A 20,888-nucleotide genomic window follows, 5' to 3' on the forward strand; every position below is an offset into this window, starting at 1 on the left:
GCACAGGGGAGTGTCTGCTCACGCCCCCAGCCTCACTCGGCTTGCTTTGGCTCGCTTCAGCCCCACTTCAAAACGGTGCGAGTTTTATGGCCCTTTTCCACTACCCTTTTTCAGCTCACTTCAGCTCGCTTCAGCTCACTTCAGCCCGACACGGCTCGCGTTTCGACTACCAAAAAACAGCACGACTCCGCTCGCTTCAGCCCTGCTTAGCCCCTAAAACTCGCACGGTTTTGGAGTGGGGCTGAAGCGAGCCAAAGCGAGCCGAGTGAGGCTGGGGGCGTGAGCAGACACTCCCCTGTGCACTGATTGGTGAGGAGGAGTGTCCTCACATGCCCACACACGCCCCGCGAGCACGCTGGGATCTGTAAACACCGCAAACCCAGAAGGAGAAGAATTACGAATTACGAGAATTTCTGAAGCCTTATGCGCCTTGCCTCATCTATACGCTCTTGCCAGTATCTGTTGGCGTTGTCGGTGACAACAAGCCACAGAACCAAGACCAGCAACACTAACGACTTCATGTTTATTGTTTACTATTCAGGTCGTGAGACTACCGCTTAAAAGCTCACTGATGTCACTGTTTGCGCTGCTTAACGACATCACCTGACGTCCACCCACTTTCGCTAACTCCACCCAATGTGTCCACCCACTTCCAGCCAGCACGGTTCAGCGCGGTTGTAGTCGAAATGCAACTCCAACAGCCCCGCTCGGCTCGACTCAGCCCGACTCAGCACGGCACGGCTCAGCCGCGTTTGTAGTGGAAAAGCGGCATTAGGGGCTAAGCAGAGCTGAAGCGAGCCGAGTCGTGCTGTTCTTTGGTAGTCGAAACGCGAGCCGTGTCGGGCTGAAGTGAGCTGAAAAAGGGTAGTGGAAAAGGGCCATTAGTGTGTATATATATATATATATATATATATATATATATATGTGTGTGTGTGTGTGTGTGTGTGTGTATATATATATATATATATATATATATATATATATATATATATGTGTATGTATATACTGTAACTATAATGCCAATATACTTGAACTGTAATTATGTTACACATGGTTGCACATCACTGGATGCTGCTACTATCAGCCACTTTATTTGCCCTTAAGGTTTTATCTACTGTGCTTTGTCTTGGGTGTATTCACCATGCAGGACCTATACAAATGTGTCTGTATATAGTAACTAGTAGTTCAATAGTAGTTTTTGTATTTTGTATATACCTTTTCTTTTTATTCTGTGTGTGTGTGCACTTTATGGAGCAGCTCTGAATCTCGTTATACTCTGTGTGATGACAATAAAGGCTTTCTATTCTATTCTATCTTCTAATGGCTACTTCCAGCATGATAATGCACCATGTCACAAAGCAAAAATAATCTCAAACTGATTTCATGAACATGACAATGAGTGCAATGTCCTTCAGTGGCCTTCTCAGTCATCGGATCTGAATCCAGGACAACACCTTTAGGATGTGGTAGAACGGGAGATTCGCATCATTAAAGCGCATCTGACAAATCCACATTAATTGTGTTATGCAAGCAAGTCAACATGGACCAGAATTTCAAAGGAATGTTTCCAACATCTTGTGGACGAATTGAGGCTGTTTTGAGAGCAACGGGAAGCCCTAACCAGAATTAGTATAGCACCGTGGGCGGCACAGTGGTGTAGTGGTTAGCACGGTCGCCTCACAGCAAGAAGGTTCTGGGTTCAAACCCAGCAGCCGGTGAGGGCCTTTCTGTGTGGAGTTTGCATGTTCTCCCTGTGTCTGCGTGGGTTTCCTCCAGGTGCTCCGGTTTCCCCCACAATCCAAAGACATGCAGTTAGGTTGATGTGGGGCGGCCTTGGGCTGAGGTGCCCTTGAGCAAGGTACCTGACCCCTGACTGCTCCCCGGGTGCTCTGGGCTGCCCACTGCTCTGGGTGTGTGTGCGCGCGTGTGTTCACTGCTTCAGATGGGTTAAATGCAGAGGACAAATTTCACTGTGCTTGAAGTGTGCATGTGACGAATAAAGGTTTCTTTCTTCAATTCCTAATAAAGTGGCTAGTGAGTGAATGCGACTCATAATAGTCCATAACAAGTACAATTGAGGTATTTCACCTGACGTCACAGGGTCACGTGACGCCCCGGTGTCCACCATTTTGGACGGCAAGCTAGCTAATGTCAACAACAGTAGCTAGTATGTTACTGTAGCAATATTTACGTTCAGTCATTTGGATGACTGTTAAAACCTTTCAGTCTCAAGTTTTTCCTTTACTGGATTTACTAGTTTACTGAGCTAGCGCGCGATGGCTCCCGGCTCGGCCGGCGAGCGCGCGATGGCTCCCGGCTCGGCCGGCGAGCGCGCGATGGCTCCCGGCTCGGCCGGCGAGCGCGCGATGGCTCCCGGCTCGGCCGGCGAGCGCGCGATGGCTCCCGGCTCGGCCGGCGAGCGCGCGATGGCTCCCGGCTCGGCCGGCGAGCGCGCGATGGCTCCCGGCTCGGCCGGCGAGCGCGCGATGGCTCCCGGCTCGGCCGGCGAGCGCGCGATGGCTCCCGGCTCGGCCGGCGAGCGCGCGATGGCTCCCGGCTCGGCCGGAGAGCGCGCGATGGCTCCCGGCTCGGCCGGAGAGCGCGCGATGGCTCCCGGCTCGGCCGGAGAGCGCGCGATGGCTCCCGGCTCGGCCGGAGAGCGCGCGATGGCTCCCGGCTCGGCCGGAGAGCGCGCGATGGCTCCCGGCTCGGCCGGAGAGCGCGCGATGGCTCCCGGCTCGGCCGGAGAGCGCGCGATGGCTCCCGGCTCGGCCGGAGAGCGCGCGATGGCTCCCGGCTCGGCCGGAGAGCGCGCTAGCTCAGTAAACTAGTAAATCCAGTAAAGGAAAAACTTGAGACTGAAAGGTTTTAACAGTCATCCAAATGACTGAACGTAAACATTGCTACAGTAACATACCAGCTACGATGTTGTTGACATTAGCTAGTGCTAACAGCTAGTTGCTAATACACTGCTACAACTACACCGACCCTAATAATACAGTTCTTGGTCATTGCCTGGTAACAGCAAATTTATAACGGGCCATGTCTCAACAGACTAAGAAGTTATTTCAATGACATTTAATAAAATTTTGTTTATCCTGAGGACCGAAAGTAAATGAAAATGTGAACAAACCTTAGCTGTAATCAGATTGCGACCACCGGCTCCAGGGACGACCCACTGATGTAGGCATGTTACCCAGCCTGACACAAAATATTTGTAGGCATCCAAACTCTTATACGCTTTCAGATCAATACCTGTGTATGGCGATGGGTTTTTAACGATATAGGTATACAGATCATGTGGGCCGAAGTCAGGTAAAGACGAGGGCTTCGTGTACTTCCGTACGTCAGTGAACAATCCTGGTGGAAGCAGCTAAACGTCGTTCTCTAAGCCTGCTAACCTCAATTTTTGCAAATACCTCTCCCTCTGCTCGCCCTGTAAATGCCCTACGTCGCTGGATAGTGAAGGTGTTTTCTGCATCTCGCTCCTTTTTCTTTTATGTTTTTCGTTTGTCGCCTTCCTCGCATTCAAACTGATTCAAGCCGTGCCGTCCAAAATGGCAGCATCACATGACTTGGTCACGTGAGTGAAATACCTCAATAGGAGAGGCGGCATGGTGGTGTAGTGGTTAGCACTGTCTCCTCACAGCAAGAAGGGTTCGAGCCCAGTGGCCAACGGGGGCCTTTCTGTGTGGAGTTGGCATGCTCTCCCCGTGTCTGCGTGGGTTTCCCCCACAGTCCAAAGGCTAACTGGTGGCTCTAAATTGACTGTAGGTGTGAATGTGAGTGTGAATGGTTGTCTGTGTCTATGTGTCAGCCCTGCAATGACCTGGCAACTTGTCCAGGGTGTACCCCGCCTTTCGCCCATAGTCAGCTGGGATAAGCTCCAGCTTGCCTGCGACCCTGTAGAACAGGATAAGCGGCTAGAGATAATGGATGGATGGAAGTACAATAAGAATTTTATCTGCTTATTTCTATGTGAGAATACAGGTGGGAATAAAACACTACATGAGCCAAATGGGATTTGCCCACTGAATCTGGAGAACTCATAGCCTATTCCCCACTGTAGAGACTTGTGAAGCCATCTGGCTACCATATTACCACTCCCATCGTGTGTATTTGGCTTGTGTGTTAAACCGTGGTATCCGATCAAATTTGCCCCAGGAAAAGTATCTCCTGACTTTTTCCCCCCTTTCATTACCTCCTCTTATTTTCTCAACTTTACCCACATTCCTTACATATCTTTATCGCGTTCCCCTTCACTGTTATTGTTTTTTTTTTCCTTTTCCAGGTTAGTCTCTGATCATTTTTTTTAATGGCTCTTTTTTACTAGAGCGGCGGTTACAGTTATTGACAGTCCATAATTATGGACACCTTTTCAGATTTACCAATAAAAAACAATTTTACAAAAGTGAGCTTCAGTTACAACAGTTATTATTGGTTAATCAATCAACCGGAAGACACCCCACCCCCCCTTTGATCTTGTCGTCTGATGACAGCTCATTGCCTGAGATTGAATTTTTTTCAGCATGATCAGCAAGTTGAGAAAAACCCAGATGTTATCATTGCAGGTAAGCATGGTGGAAAGATCATGGACATGTTTTTACTTGGCAAACTCACCGATATTTCATAATCTCCTTGTCGAAACCTACTTTGTTTCGTATTGTTTCATTTGACAGTCGCCATTTTGTATTTAAACACGCATTTGAGAAGTCACGTGAGGTGTCGATAATAGTGATCACTTTCACTGGTGTCCACCATTATCGGCACCCTGTGGACTTAAAGGAACAGTCCACCGTACTTCCATAATGAAATATGCTCTTATCTGAATTGAGACGAGCTGCTCCGTACCTCTCCGAGCTTTGCGCGACCTCCCAGTCAGTCAGACGCGCTGTCACTCCTGTTAGCAATGTAGCTAGGCTCAGCATGGCCAATGGTATTTTTTGGGGCTGTAGTTAGATGCGACCAAACTCTTCCGCGTTTTTCCTGTTTACATAGGTTTATATGACCAGTGACATGAAACAAGTTCAGTTACACAAATTGAAATGTAGCGATTTTCTATGCTATGGAAAGTCCGCACTATAATGACAGGCGTACTAACACCTTCTGCGCGCTTCGGCAGCGCATTGATACTGAGCTCTGTATCAATGCGCTGTCGAAGTGCGCAGAAGGTCCTGCTTCTCGCCCATGGTCAGCTGGGATTAGGCTCCAGCTTGCCCCTCACGACCGCGCACGGGATAAGCGGTTACAGATATACCAAACAAATAAACAAACAAAAGATCGTTAAGGTGTCGATAATTGTAGCTGCCACTCTAGTAAAAAAAAGAGCCATTAAAAAAAATCAGAGACTTAACTGGAAAAGGAAAAAAAAACAATAACAGTGAAGGGGAACGCTATAAAGATATGTAAGGAATGTGGGTAAAGTTGAGAAAATAAGAGGAGGTAGTGAAAGGGGGGAAAAGTCAGGAGATACTTTTCTTGGGGCAAATTTGGTCAGATACCACGGTTTAACACAGAAGCCAAAAACATGCGATGGGAATGGTAATATGGCGGCCAGATTGCTTCACTCGTCTCTACAGCAGGGAATGGCCTATGAGCTCTCCAGATTTTATGTAGAGCTCAGCGGATTTGCCACACAGTCAGGTGTCGCGTTATGATGACGTATGAGTCGACTCTTTCGGTTCCCAATTCGCTCGTTGTCATTTTCTCCAAAATGAATCAAGCTGTTGGTCTTTACCCATCGATTGTTTAAATTTTAATTAAAAAAAATCATTATCATCAGTATCATACTTAGTATCGTAAAAAAAATCTATGTAAGTATATGCAAAAGTACTTTATATGGATTAAATACATATAAAGTGCTAGATATTTTTGTGGCACATGCTGCTTCGGTCACACAGAGAAGAGAACCAAACAGACATTTTATTCTCGCTATTAATTCTGATCAATTTTCAGTGAGAACTTTCTCAATTTTCGACGAGAAGAAAAAACTAAATTGCATATCTGCTCCAATTGTTCATTGAAAAGAGTCGGTTCAAAGAGTCGACACATCCCTAGCTGGTTCAGATCTCTGAAGTCGGCGAGCTATGACAACTGACTGACTTCAAAAACAGTTAGTTTGGGTTAGCAGATTTATATTGAGATGTCTGAGGTGAAGAAAGACGTGTTAACTTTAGTATCTAGTCAGCGGTCTGTTGAAAAATGGACCCTGCGGTCTCAGAGTGTCAGTGTAGAAATCATCTCTCTAGGCTGTGTCATAACCGCCATCAAAACACTTGACCGGAAGGGACAAAGTGCGGATATAGTCTTAGGCTTTGATGATGTAGAAAGTAAGTTCACCACAGGTTTTTATCATCAGTAAATCAACTGGAAGTAATCATTATGTAGTGTATAGATCACATGACATGATCTTCCAAATCCTTTGCACTCGTCATCACTTGGCTCTGAGTTTAACAGTAAACACATGCATTGTATTGTGCAGCCTCCAAACGTCCTGGTTTTTGTTAACATTACAGGCAAAATACAAATAAAAGTCTCCACAACACGTACACACAGTTCTACAATGTGTAAAGTTTAAACTGGTTCAGTCCACAACACTGAAATACTGTGTGCTGTAAGTTTTACAGAGGTGTAATTTACTCCACCATTAATAATTTTGTACATTAAGTTAAACTTGTTCGAAAATTAGACTACGTAATGTAAAATGATGGTAAGATTTTGAATTTTTTTTAATAGGTTATCTCACGAACCCTCGCTATTTTGGAGCTGTAGTAGGCCGAGTTGCTAACCGAATAGCTAAGGGTCAGTTTGTAATTGAGGGGAAAGTGTATAACCTGGCTATCAATAATGGACCCAATTCCCTACATGGTGGCACCTGGGGCTTTGATAAGGTAAGTCAACGCAAGTGACCCAAGTTAAACTATGACACAATAAATAAACTCATTCTTGTCTGAAACGGTGTATTGGGTTTATTTAGAAACAGCTCCTGTGCGTTAGTTTTTGTTAAATAAATTTTGCACTGTAATGCTCAGGCTGTGTGGAGTTGTGAACCTGTACCCAATGGAGTGAGACTGAACCACACCAGTCCTGATGGTGATGAGGGTTATCCTGGCAATCTGAAGGTTTTTGTCACCTACACACTGGAGGAAAACACACTCAGTATACAGTACAGTGCCCAGACTGACCAAACTACACCAATCAACCTGACCAATCACTCTTATTTCAACCTGGCTGGACAGGTGAGACAAGACACTTGCTGTAAATGTGTTCATCCATCCATTATCTGTAACCGCTTTATCCTGTTCTACAGGGTCGCAAGCAAGCTGGAGCCTATCCCAGCTGACTATGGGCGAGAGGCAGGGTACGCCCTCGACAAGCCGCCAGGTCATCACAGGGCTGACACATAGACACAAACAACCATTCACACTCACATTCACACCTACGGTCAATTTAGAGTCACCAGTTAACCTAACCTGCATGTCTTTGGACTGTGGGGGAAACCGGAGCACCTGGAGGAAACCCACGCAGACATGGGGAGAACATGTAAACTCCATACAGAAAGGCCTTTGCCAGCTGCTGGGCTTGAACCCAGAACTTTCTTGCTGTGAGGCGACAGTTCTAATCACTACAAACACCGTGCCGCCTGACAACAATATCAACATGGCAAATTTTAAACTAATTAATGAAGTGCACAAAATGGACAATGCCTCCGTAAATAGTTGAGTGACCCCATTTCTGATATTTACCTTTGCCAACTTTGTTGGAGGTTATATTTTCATCTCTGTTCATTTGTTTGTGTTTTCCCAACATAACTCAAAAAGTCGTTTTGAAAACCGTAAAAATACATTTTGATTTAATTTTGAGGAAAGGTGAGCTATGGGCCAAGGAATAATTGATTAGATTTTGATACAAAGCCGAATATGTGGCCTTGTGGAGGTATGCGCTCTATCAACTACCCTTATAGTTACCTTGATTTCAGCACATATGATTTGTAATGGGGTGGCACGGTGGTGTAGTGGTTAGCACTGTCGCCTCATCGCAAGAAGGTCCTGGGTTCAAGCCCAGTGGCCGACGGGGGCCTTTCTGTGTGGAGTTTGCTTGTTCTCCCCCTGTGTGTTTTTCCTCCGGTTTCCCCCACAGTCCAAAGACATGCAGGTTCGGCGAATTGGTGGCTCTAAATTGACCGTAGGTGTGAATGGTTGTTTGTCTCTATGTGTCAGCCCTGTGATGATCTGATGACTTGTCCAGGGTGTACCCTGCCTCTCATCCATAGTCAGCTGGGATAGGCTCCAGCTCGCCTGTGACCCTGAACAGGATAAGTGGTTACAGATAATGGATGGATGATTTGTAATGATTCAGTTACTACTCATTGAAAGGCACTAAACTGTAACTTTCCTTGTTACTGGGGTGATGCCCTTTATATTTTATACATTTCCTATACATCCTATCAGGGAACATGGATATAGCGCATCTTTAAAAAAAAAAAAAAAAAGACTGAAGCTATATAATTGGACCATAGTTACATTTTAGAGTAAAGCTTTTAGAGGTGTTATATACACTGTGTACTATATACACATTTCTCAGTAAAAGATGCATACTATAGGTTAAAAATAAATTTTAAAAAAAGGTACAATTAATCCCCTTTTTTCTGAGGGTGCTGGCTAAAGTGCAGAATGTCAGAATAAATTCCAGAATATTTACACCCATTTTGAAGAACAAAATCAGCAGTACCGCTTCTCCTTTTCTTCTCAGGGTGCACCAGACATTTATGACCACGAAGTAAGCATCTCAGCAGAGGCGTACCTGCCTGTCGATAACAACATGATCCCTACAGGTCACTCATTATTGAATGTTATCTTTAATCAAAACTATTTCTTTGCCTTTTACACAATAGTTTTCACATTTTTAAGCAACACAAAAAGAAAAGCACAATGTTTGCCTCAGGTAGGAAGAAAACTGAGTACGTCCACAAGAAATCTATAAAACTATAACAGGATTTCCATGAGATGCTTGAGTGCTTTAGAGGTGTGATTATAACATGGCCTCTTTAGAATGATTAAGCCATGAGGATCAATTTCTTAGCTTTACATTACTATAATAGTCATTACGTTCATATATCAGTTATCTGTTACAGGGAAGTTTGATTTATGGGTCGACATTTACCTTTTCTCAGAATTTTACCTTCACAGATAGTTAAATTTACAGCACATCTATTCAGTGAGCTTAGTGAATTTGTTATTCATCTCTCTTCACAGGAGAAATTAGACCTGTAGAAAATTCACTCTTTGACCTCCGCAAACCGGTTCTTCTTGGGGCTCGACTCAAGGAACTTCCTGGCCCTGGGTTTGACCACAATTTCTGCCTTTGGCTTCCAGGACAATCAAAAGAAGAGATGAAGTGTGCAAGGTAAAGTAATTCTCATCTTTACTTCCATATGGTTCCTTGTCGATCTTTACTACGACTATGCATCATCTAAGAAACATCTATGGCTCTTGCTATAGAGTGGTGCATCCTGGGACAGGGCGTGTTCTGGAAGTGAGCACCACCCAGCCTGGCATTCAGTTCTATACATCCAACTTCCTGGATGGGACAGTGGGAGGGAAAGGAGGGACGTCATACCTAAAACACAGTGCTTTTTGTCTGGAGACACAAAACTGGCCAGATGCTGTTAATCAGGTAATGAAATTCAAGATAATGTTAAACTTATGTACTGGTGCTGTAAGATTGTCCCAATGTATGGCCTACTTGTCCACTTCTTTATGATGTAGATTCTTCATAGAATCATGTTAAGCTAGAACCACCCAAGCTCAGATTAATGTTGCCATACTGTGCTCTGTTCCCTTCAGCCCCAGTTTCCTGAAGCGCTGCTGAGACCAGGAGAGGAGTACACTCACACTACACGTTTTACTTTCTCAGTGGCCTGAGACATACATGTACACAACACAGTGCAGAGTGTTTTGGGAACAAAAGCATCATAGCACAAAGATCGTTAAATGGTAGAGCGAGCAGCACAATTACACACACTCTCCTAGTTAAGATGCTCCTAACATTAACAGGCTTTTGAGAAACTCACCCCAGATCAGTACAGCAATCTTACCAGTTGATAGATCAGTTTCATCAAAGTTAAAGGTAGACTGCCTTTCAAATTTTTCAAGTGTAGGTCATAAAAATAATTTCCCCCGACACCCAAATCATTTTTGTTTAGTGGACCAAAAGCTGCTGAATTAAAATCAGACTTCTAATTTTATTAGTTAAAAAAAAAAATAAGAACAGTTAATGAATTTAGGGCCACGTGGCCTAAATTCTCTGCTATTTTTGCCTGCTTCAGCATGACCCAATTCAAGATACTACATCACGCATTATATGGTGTGCTTTCCCCGTTCACGCAAGGCATTGTGGCATACAAATTTGAAACAGGAGAGAAAAAAAAAAAATGGAGAACGTGAGTGTGCGCATGAAATGTGAAAGACCGACTACAGTAACGGAAAGCGAGAAAAGACGTTGTGTTGCGAAGGAAAGGAAACGCAGGACCAAACTAATAAATATCAGCGTCAGCAAGCACCTCGGTGTGATCAGCTGCTCGTTTAGCGACAGAATCATGTAACTGTCAGTGCACGGTCAAAGGTAAACCTGTAGATGCCAGTAATATAATAGTATGGATGCCAGCTGCCGTAAAACCCAAGAGAAGGAGCAGGTAAACCTGCGCATGCGCACACGGACTTCCTCTGTCTGCTCAACTGTGTGAAGCGAGTGATTTCATACACATGAAAATCACTCGCTTCACACAATTGAGCAGACAGAGGTTAGAGTTGTTAGAGTTATTTGCTTGAGAATCCCCTCAAATTAAAAAACTTCCCAGCCAAAGAATGGCCTGTTTTTTTTTTTTTTGAGATATTACAGAGATAAACAGATCACAATTACCAAATTTCAGAGGGAAAACTCTCTCATTCGTGTGTGTATATATCAGATGACTCGTAAATGAGCTGCTGCGGTCTTTTTGAAAGCACACCACTCTCTGCAATCTTCTGCCATCCTTAGCGATGTCTTGTTGCCATGTTTGTAGGGGTCTGCCTCTTCGTCTCTTTCCGGGTGCTTTTCCTTGGATGATGACTTTCTCTAGTCCTTCATGTCAGATGGCATGGCTGAAAAAAAAAACATCTTTCTTTTCACAATTTGTTCTCGGAGCGTCATCTTGGTGTTCAGTGTTTCTAGAACCCAAACATTGGTTTGATGCTCTCTCCATGAAGTTCTAAGCAAGTACCTGTATGCCCACGTCTCGAATGCATCTACCTTCTTCTCAATTTGCTTGGTCATTGCCCATGATTCGCATCCGTAGGTGGCAATAGCAAATGCGGTTGCTCGGATGAGGAAAGAAGGAACTAAATTTCACCAGTTTTATGAAATCGAAAGGCCGTCTAGCTTTAAAGTGCGTGATAAAATCTGCATGACTGCATTATAAGTTTCAAGCACTTTGTGTTTTGATGAAATGTTCACAGATCAGTTTCAGTAAAAAAAACCAAACAAACCCTGTTTAATTTGAAGACACTGATACATTTCACTTTTTTTAAATCTGATTTTTATATCAAAATAAAATGTTCAATTATTATAAAATAATATTCAAGGCATTCTATCAGTTGACTTTTCCATTCATTGTCTAACGTTAATTGTGAAAAGGCAGAGAATATCTAAAGAGCAACCATATTATTCATGCTAAATTTCAAATAAATGTTCCATATAGTAAGTCCTTTTTATGCATATGATTCTTGTTTTTATTTGTGTACAGCCTCCACCTAGCATCCAATATGGACTCATCCAAATTACAGTACATGTGTAAATCACATGAGGGGTGAATCCGTATTTTCCAATTTAAATATAAAAATAACACTGTTGTACAAAAGGCATACATGGTGGATATGATGGATGCTTCGTTACTTTGCATGCGATGGATATGGATGTGAGAAATGTGTGTATAATCCTGCATGTTACTGGGTTGAGATGAGAGATACTATAGTGTCTATGATACGGGAACCTCGTGGGCAGGTGATCAAGTCTATGCTGGGGTTCTTGATTTTCTCCTCTAAGAGCTGGTCAAGTTCCCAGCGCAGCTCCTTCACCAGCTCAGCAACCTACATGCACAAAAAAAACCCCTCACCTTTCATATTAGATGAAACACTTTCAGTACACTAAATCCTGATGAGCAACACCACTTTCTTTATATTGCGTCTGTAGCTGAAGGGAATTTCATGCATCACACAAAGATAAACTCTGAGAACGAGCCTGCTTACTTCATGTGATGCGGCAGTGAATCGGACCCAGCCGTCATCCAGAGAGATGATGAACTCGCCATGTTGTAGTTCCACATTGACCTGCCCCCCACCAAACAGCACCATGGGATACACACATACCATAGTGCAGTCTCGGATAAACACACGGCTGGTCTTCACTTTCTCGTGGTAGACCAGGTATGGGCTGTCATAATGACGCACCTGTAGAGAAGAAAAACAGTGAATGAAGCCAATCTGCTTAACACCTACAGTGGGAAAAAAAAAGTATTTAGTCAGTCACCAAGTGTGCAAGTTCTCCCACTTAAAAAGATGAGAGAGGCCTGTAATTTTCATCATAGGTATACCTCAACTATGAGAGACAAAAGGAGAAAAAAAAATCCAGAAAAATCACATTGTCTGATTTTTAAAGAATTTATTTGCAAATTATGGTGGAAAATAAGTATTTGGTCAATAACAAAAGTTCATCTCAATACTTTGTTATATACCCTTTGTTGGCAATGACAGAGGTCAAACGTTTTCTGTAAGTCTTCACAAGGTTTTCACACACTGTTGCTGGTATTTTGGCCCATTCCTCCATGCAGATCTCCTCTAGAGCAGTGATGTTTTGGGGCTGTCGCTGGGCAACATGGACTTTCAACTCCCTCCAAAGATTTTCTATGGGGTTGAGATCTGGAGACTGGTTAGGCCACTCCAGGACCTTGAAATGCTTCTTACGAAGCCACTCCTTCGTTGCCCGGGTGGTGTGTTTGGGATCATTGTCATGCTGAAAGACCCAGCCACGTTTCATCTTCAATGCCCTTGCTGATGGAAGGAGGTTTGCACTCAAAATCTCACAATACATGGCCCCATTCATTCTTTCCTTTACACGGATCAGTCGTCCTGGTCCCTTTGCAGAAAAACAGCCCCAAAGCATGATGTTTCCACCCCCATGCTTCACAGTAGGTATGGTGTTCTTTGGATGCAACTCAGCATTCTTTCTCCTCCAAACGCAACAAGTTGAGTTTTTACCAAAAAGTTCTATTTTGGTTTCATCTGACCATATGACATTCTCCCAATCCTCTTCTGGGTCATCCAAATGCTCTCTAGCAAACTTCAGACGGGCCTGGACATGTACTGGCTTAAGCAGGGGGACACTTCTGGCACTGCAGGATTTGAGTCCCTGGTGGCGTAGTGTGTTACTGATGGTAGCCTTTGTTACTTTGGTCCCAGCTCTCTGCAGGTCATTCACTAGGTCCCCCCGTGTGGTTCTGGGTTTTTTGCTCACCGTTATTGTGATCATTTTGACCCCACGGGGTGAGATCTTGCGTGGAGCCCCAGATCGAGGGAGATTATCAGTGGTCTTGTATGTCTTCCATTTTCTAATAATTGCTCCCACAGTTGATTTCTTCACACCAAGCTGCTTACCTATTGCAGATTCAGTCTTCCCAGCCTGGTGCAGGTTTAGAATTTAGTTTCTGGGTGTCCTTTGACAGCTCTTTGGTCTTGGCCATAGTGGAGTTTGGAGTGTGACTGTTTGAGGTTGTGGACAGGTGTCTTTTATACTGATAATGAGTTCAAACAGGTGCCATTAATACAGGTAACGAGTGGAGGACAGAGGAGCCTCTTAAAGAAGTTGTTACAGGTCTGTGAGAGCCAGAAATCTTGCTTGTTTGTAGGTGACCAAATACTTATTTTACCGAGGAATTTACCAATTAATTCATTAAAAATCCTACAATGTGATTTCCTGGATTCTTTCCCCCCATTCTGTCTCTCATAGTTGAAGTGTACCTATGATGAAAATTACAGGCCTCTCTCATCTTTTTAAGTGGGAGAACTTGCACAATTGGTGGCTGACTAAATACTTTTTTGCCCCACTGTACTCTATGAAATCATCTGGAACAGAACCGTGTGTGGCATGTTACCATAAAGTTGACCGATGAAGGATGGATGTGAACTGCTCCGTCGTTTTTAGTGAGGAAGCGCAGTTCCTCAGCTTTAGGCTTAATTTTCATTGCCCCTTTACTTGTCGGCTTATATTTCCCCTGTGGAGCTTGCACCTACCAGACACGAGCACATTTCACAGGAAAATATACCAAGCATAATCCTGATTAGTTAAGGAGAGGAAAAAAAATGTTAAGGATACAAACCTGGACAACATTGGGGTAGAGGGCTGCACACAACATTGCGGACATCAGCTTTGTGTTATCAGAATTTAGATTAGCCTTTTCGAGAGACAAACACAGCAAAAGTATGTTTATTAGCTTGGCTTTGTATCAGCAGTGGTCAAAATCAGCCTCATTTTAACATTTATACAGCACTGTCTATCCCAAGCACGAACTGCCCTTTCTACCTTTCAAGAGACAGATATCTTAATAAGCATTCACAAAGCATTACCTCATAGCCTGTAGCCTCTAACACACCATCTGTTCCTTTCGAGCTCATTCTCTCAATGTCTCGGACTTTCAATCCTTCCTTTACAAAGCCGATATCAGACAGGAGCTCAGCAAACTGCCTCTTCAGACATGCTATTTCCTATAAGGCATAGTACGCATATGCAAACATCCTTAATTAGAGAGCAATTCTACGAAATAAATTTGAAAGGAATTAGCCAGCAGGCAGTCAGACTCACCTGTAATCCCCGGATAGACAGGAAGTTCTCTCTGCAGTACCGATATCCAGCCTGTGAACCACTCTGTGCTGCAGTACACCAACCCTATCACACACACACACACACACACACACACACACACACACACACACAATAATTACATAGTCACTGGTGTATTTCAAATTCAACAGATATTAAGCCATCAGATCTCAATTTGATAAATTATTTATAATAAAAAGCATTTTTCACGGGAATCACAACAACCTTATATGCCTGTAGCAGAGCAAGATGGTCACTGTTGGCAAGTGAAAAACTGAGTTTCCTCTCATTCGCCTCCTCCCTTTTATCCCATGGAGAGACCTGAGAAAAGAGATACAGTGGCAGGATGATGATGACGACCGAGTAGAACTGAAATCAGAGCACAGGCTAATCCTCACTTACAAATGGGCTCTTGAAGGCCAGGCTAGCAGCAATGGTGAGGGCTGGGTCCAGGCAGCGGAATATGGCACCCAGCAGCATCAGTTTTCCAATGCGCACGTCCACCGGAAGGCAGGCAAGATGCCAACCAAGAGGAGTGAGACACTCGGCTTCAGTAAGTGCACCAAGAGCACAGAGTCTTTGCTTAGCTGCCTCCAGACTGCCCTGTGCTGGAGGTTCTATGAGCCGAGAAAACACAGAGTGCAGGGGAGACTTGGAGAACATCTCCAACACTTTAATCCTAAAAACAAAACAAAACAAAAGGAACAGGTGCTGAGGTATGTAATAAAATAAAATAATTAAAACAACATCATCCACATACATTTCTCTCTCATTATTTATATATGAAAGTTAACGCTGGCTAAAATAGAAAGGTGTCAGCATTAACTTTTTCAGCAGTTTGCGTTACAGTAGCTCTTCTCTGGGGTTGGAGGATTGGACCATACAGGCTAGCCTTGGTGCCTCATGCGAATCAGTGAGCTTTGGCCACCCATTACCCTGTTATTGATTATCCTTCCTTGGACCACTTTTGGTACGAACCACTGCGTACCAGGAACACCCCACAAGATGTGCCATTTTGGAGATGCTCAGACCCAGTCATCTAGCCATCACAATTTGGCCCTTATTAAAGTTGCTCAGATCCTTACACTTGCCCATTTTTCCTGCTCCCAACACATCCACTTCAAGAACTGACTGTTCTCTTGCTGCCTAATATATCCCATCCCTTGACAGGTTCTACTGTAATGAGATAAGCAATATTATTCACTTAACCTGTCAGTGCTCATAATGTTATGTCTGATCGGTGTATATATACACAGTACTGTGAAAGTCTTAGGCACATGTAAAGAAATGCTGTAGACCAAAAATGGCTTAAAAATAATGAAACGTTTCAACATTTAAAAAACAAAACAAAAACCCAGCAGTAAGCCATAAATGAAACAAAGTCAATATTTGGTGTGAGATAACCCTTTGCTTTAATAAAAATAAAAAGTACTCTCAAGTACAATGAGTGCAGTTTTATGCGGAAATGAGCTGTAGGTTTTACTGAGCATCTTGCAGAACCAGCCACAGTTCTTCCGGACACTTTGGTGGTCACACTTGCTTCTTAAATTTTGCAGCAAAACCCAGTAGCCGCCTTTTTTTTTTTTTTTTAAATCTGAAAAGCGGTCTCTTATGTAATATGCTGCTCAGATACAAACTTTTTTTTTTGTCCTGCAACATTCAGTTTTGTGTTGGAAAACGAACATTTGGAACTCTAAAATGTTTTTGTACTGACTCGATAATGTAGAAGTCATAAAATAGAAATCTATAACAGTTTGTATGAAAAAATAAATAGGGTGCCCAAGACTTTTGCACAGTTCTGTACATTTCATTCATTCATCTTCAGTAATTATGTATTTTTTCAGGTTGCAGTGGGTCTGGAACCTTTCCTGTGAACATAGTTCCCCCAATCCATCACAGGTCACTGTGCATTCACACCTTGGAACAATTTAGCATAGCCCATCCACCTACTAGCATGCCTTTGTTTAGTTGTAGGAAACTGGAGAACCTGGAGGAAACCCATGTTGATGTGGGGAAAGCATGCAAAATTCCATAGTCTGTAACCCGTAATGGTAATAAAAATTGCAATGTGGTATACAAAGGTGTTCACAGACTTTTGGACTTGCTTTTAAAAAAAAAAAGCTATTCTGATTTACAGTGATTTTACTCATCCTTTCTACTCAGCTTTGAAGAAGCTGCCAAGGTAAAAGTTTTCTGTGAGGAGACCTTATTTTGTTTAGCAGTCATGGAAGGAGACTCCAGTGTCGGTGTCCAATCAGAGGTAAAGCTGTTCCTTAAAAACGGTCTTCATGGTTTTTTTGGTAACACAACAAGCAACATTTCTGTCTTATTAATTTCAAGCAACAGGAAAAAATAAAATAAAAAATAAATAAAATCAAAAGACAGGCTGGTGAGGGAACGGCTACTATGAATGTAAATGATAATAGGAAATAACTTGTTTTGTGGACATTAACTATAATCACAAATGGCTAAAAAGTATGACGTCTTTCTTTAATAAATAAAAGTTGTAATCAGTGGCAAAATGTTGTGGTATATAACAGTTCTAAACAAGAAATTAATATTGAGTCAGTGATATTTCAAACACAATAAGGCCAAAATGTTCTGTTTATTGTTGCTTTGCGAGCAGAAATAGATCCCAAAGAAGCCGCACTCAGTTTATAGCCTGTTGGCATCCCTTCATCTGATGAGTTTTCATTTAAAAAAAAAAAAAAAAAAAAAATTATATATATATTATATACAGTGGTGCTTGAAAGTTTGTGAACCCTTTAGAATTTTCTATATTTCTGCATAAATATGACCTAAAACATCATCAGATTTTCACAAGAGTCCTAAAAGTAGACCAAGAGAACCCAGTTAAATAAATGAGACAAAAATATTATACTTGGTCATTTATTTATTGAGGAAAATGATCCAATGTTACATATCTGTGAGTGGCAAAAGTATGTGAACCTCTAGGATTAGCAGTTCATTTGAAGGTATAGTTAGAGTCAGGTGTTTTCAATCAATGGGATGACAATCAGGTGTGAGTGGGCACCGTTTTATTTAAAGAACAGGGATCTATCAAAGTCTGATCTTCACAACACATGTTTGTGGAAGTGTGTCATGGCACAAACAAAGGAGCTTTTTGAGGACCTCAGAAAAAGCGTTGTTGATGCTCATCAGGCTGGAAAAGGTTACAAAACCATGTCTAAAGAGTTTGGACTCCACCAATCCACAGTCAGACAGATTGTGTACAAATGGAGGAAATTCAAGACCATTGTTACCCTCCCCAGGAGTGGTCGACCAACAAAGATCACTCCAAGAGCAAGGCGCGTGAGAGTCGGCAAGGTCACAAAGGACCCCAGGGTAACTTCTAAGCAACTGAAGGCCTCTCTCACATTGGCTAATGTTCATGAGTCCACCATCAGGAGAACACTGAACAACAATGGTGTGCATGGCAGGGTTGCAAGGAGAAAGCCACTGCTCTCCAAAAAGAACATTGTTGCTCGTCTGCAGTTTGCTAAAGATCACGTGGACAAGAAAGAAGGCTATTGGAAAAATGTTTTGTGGACGGATGAGACCAAAATAGACCTTTTTGGTTTAAATGAGAAGTATTATGTTTGGAGAAAGGAAAACACTGCATTCCAGCATTAGAACCTTATCCCATCTATGAAACATGGTGGTGGTAGTATCATGGTTTGGGCCTGTTTTACTGCATCTGGGCCAGGACAGCTTGCCATCATAGAATAAAGTTAACGTTTTGGAATGGCCAAGTCAAAGTCCTGACCTTAATCCAATCGAAATGTTGTAGAAGGACCTGAAGCGAGCAGTTCATGTGAGGAAACCCACCAACATCCCAGAGTTGAAGCTGTTCTGTACGGAGGAATGGGCTAAAATTCCTTCAAGCCAGTGTGCAGGACTGATCAACAGTTACCAGAAACATTTAGTTGGAGTTATTGCTGCACAAGGGGGTCACACCAGATACCAAAAGCAAAGGTTCACATACTTTTGCCACTCACAGATATGTAATACTGGATCATTTTCCTCAATAAATAAATGACCAAGTATAATATTTTTGTTCACTTGTTTAACTGGGTTCTCTTTATCTACTTTTAGGACTTGTGTGAAAATCTGATGATGTTTTAGGTCATGTTTATGCAGAAATATAGAAAATTCTAAAGGGTTCACAAACTTTCAAGCACCACTGTATATGAAAAGTATAATTTTCAGCCGATGTTGCTAACACTACTGTAGTAACTGTTTAGAACTAAAGTTCTGTCTCACACCACATCATTCATTATTAGCTCATCTGGCCAACAGGCGATGAGCTAATGCCATCATGTGTTGTCCGACATCTGTCTGGCATTGTCCACATTTCATGAAAATTGCTTCTTCTCTCTCAGTTCTTCACCGATTTTGATTCTTTCTGGCATGAAGGTAAAGGTACCTAGGGTGCATATAAATTCTACCCAGATTTGCTTAATTACAATTATTAATGAAGTTATGGACTAATTAAGCCTTAATGAGCAGTTCAACAAAAATCGCTTCTTCTTGGTCAATTCCTCGCCGTTTTGGATTCTTTCTGGCAAATAGGTATATTCCTAGGGTGTATATAGCTTCTATATATATAGCTTGCAACATTTTTTGCGCAAGGTGGCCCACTTTAGTTCGTTCCTTCTGGATTAGACAGGGCTGGAGTGAACTACGCCGTCATTGACAATCTTGTTTTCCTGTAACAGCATTCCCTGGTGTGTTTTAGTCCCTGTGCATCTATGTATTGTGTCTGTTGCATACTTGTGTTCCTGATTAGTATTCCTACACATACACCATCCACCTTCATTTAGAATGTATTGTGTGGCATAGACTATGAGTTAAGAAGACCGCAAAGTGGAACACTGGTGAAAATTTACAGGAGATTCCGTGAAACGTGAACCGACCACATACCTGAGACAGAGCTGCTCCAGTGGAACTCTCTGGATCTCAGGCAGCTGTTGTTGGCTCAGATGGTGAGTGAAGCGATGGCTGGTGAACAGATGGAAGCAGACTCCAGAGGCCACACGGCCAGCTCGGCCTCTCCTCTGCAAAGCGTTAGCACGAGACACCCACACATCCTCCAGACTCTCCATACTCCGACTGGCATCGTACCTGAACATACACAGACCATTTAAATAAGAGTGTATGCTTACAGTACAATCCAAGTCATGAACCATGCAGCATTTCCAACCTCTTACCTCTTCTCTTTCATTCTGCCAGAGTCGATGACATACACTACATCATCAATGGTTACTGACGTCTCTGCAATGTTGGTAGAGATGATGATTTTGGTCACACCCTCTGGTGGCTGTGTGAACACTGCCTGCTGCTCTTCGTTGGACAGAGAAGAGTGAAGTGGGTACACCACACACCTATAAACATTATACAATAGTTTTCAGACATCAAGTCACAGAATGCTCAATTGATATAATTGTGTCTATATGTATACATACTTTTTAGCTCTTCTGTTAAACATTCTATTGGCTTGCAGCTGCTCATATAACTGCTTTATTTCAGCTAATCCAGGCAAGAAGACCAGAACAGCACCTACACAGAAGAAAATAGTGACGATCATCAAGGTCCAAGCAGAATTGCAGAAGTCACAAACAATGGTGGAATTAGGAGTGGTTCAACATCTTCAACAGCATACAGTGCTCAGCGTAAATGAGTACACCCCCTTTGAAAAGTAGCATTTTAAACAATATCTCAATGAACACAAACAATTTCCAAAATGTTGAAAAGACAAAGTTTAATATAACATCTGTTTAACTTATAACGGGAAAGTAAGGTTAATAATATAACTTGGATTACACATTTTTCAGTTTTACTCAAATTAGGGTGGTGCAAAAATGAGTACACCCCACAACAAAAACTACTACATCTAGTACTTTGTATGGCCTCCATGATTTTTAATGACAGCACCAAGTCTTCTAGGTATGGAATGAACAAGTTGGCGATATTTTGCA

General features: G+C 42.7%; 2 protein-coding genes across 8 annotated transcripts in view; one reads left to right on the plus strand and one right to left on the minus strand.

Annotated features, from left to right (window-relative positions):
* Positions 1-4,467: 4,467 nt before the first annotated feature.
* galm (galactose mutarotase) lies at positions 4,468-11,718 on the plus strand. 2 transcript variants are annotated; one of them, XM_060925877.1, is made up of 7 exons: positions 4,468-4,571; positions 6,736-6,890; positions 7,032-7,238; positions 8,752-8,833; positions 9,255-9,405; positions 9,501-9,675; positions 9,846-11,718. In XM_060925877.1, exons 1-7 carry the CDS (start codon positions 4,493-4,495, stop codon positions 9,921-9,923), a joined length of 927 nt encoding a protein of 308 aa, XP_060781860.1. In that variant the 5' UTR covers positions 4,468-4,492; the 3' UTR covers positions 9,924-11,718. The 2 variants fall into 2 exon arrangements, with proteins under 2 accessions (XP_060781860.1, XP_060781859.1); XM_060925876.1 differs by lacking the exon at positions 4,468-4,571 and adding an exon at positions 5,924-6,329 and having other exon boundaries at positions 9,846-11,717.
* The window catches only part of dhx57 (DEAH (Asp-Glu-Ala-Asp/His) box polypeptide 57), a 43,813-nt gene continuing 34,493 nt past the window's right edge, over positions 11,569-20,888 (minus strand). For 5 of the 6 annotated variants that reach the window (XM_060925874.1, XM_060925871.1, XM_060925872.1 and 2 more), the window contains 11 exons: positions 20,376-20,469; positions 20,121-20,294; positions 19,834-20,034; positions 15,313-15,589; positions 15,136-15,231; positions 14,893-14,976; positions 14,658-14,795; positions 14,411-14,485; positions 14,186-14,320; positions 12,285-12,485; positions 11,570-12,125 (listed from right to left, as the gene is read on the minus strand). In XM_060925874.1, the coding sequence (XP_060781857.1) occupies positions 11,982-12,125; positions 12,285-12,485; positions 14,186-14,320; positions 14,411-14,485; positions 14,658-14,795; positions 14,893-14,976; positions 15,136-15,231; positions 15,313-15,589; positions 19,834-20,034; positions 20,121-20,294; positions 20,376-20,469 (1,619 nt within the window). In that variant the 3' untranslated portion in view covers positions 11,570-11,981. Of the gene's footprint in view, positions 12,126-12,284; positions 12,486-14,185; positions 14,321-14,410; positions 14,486-14,657; positions 14,796-14,892; positions 14,977-15,135; positions 15,232-15,312; positions 15,590-19,833; positions 20,035-20,120; positions 20,295-20,375; positions 20,470-20,888 lie in introns of all 6 variants that reach the window. The other variant, XM_060925875.1, reaches the window with a different exon arrangement.

The sequence above is a fragment of the Neoarius graeffei genome, chromosome 7, assembly GCF_027579695.1.
Source record: "Neoarius graeffei isolate fNeoGra1 chromosome 7, fNeoGra1.pri, whole genome shotgun sequence".
Lineage (NCBI taxonomy): Eukaryota > Metazoa > Chordata > Actinopteri > Siluriformes > Ariidae > Neoarius > Neoarius graeffei.

Coding starts and splice junctions, on each gene's coding strand:
- galm (XM_060925876.1), top strand. CDS start 6,143: ATGTCTGAGGTGAAGAAAGACGTGTTAACTTTAGTATCTAGTCAGCGG. Junction 7,239..8,751: donor ATTTCAACCTGGCTGGACAG/GTGAGACAAGAC, acceptor TTTTCTTCTCAG/GGTGCACCAGACATTTATGA. Junction 9,406..9,500: donor GAAGAGATGAAGTGTGCAAG/GTAAAGTAATTC, acceptor CTCTTGCTATAG/AGTGGTGCATCCTGGGACAG.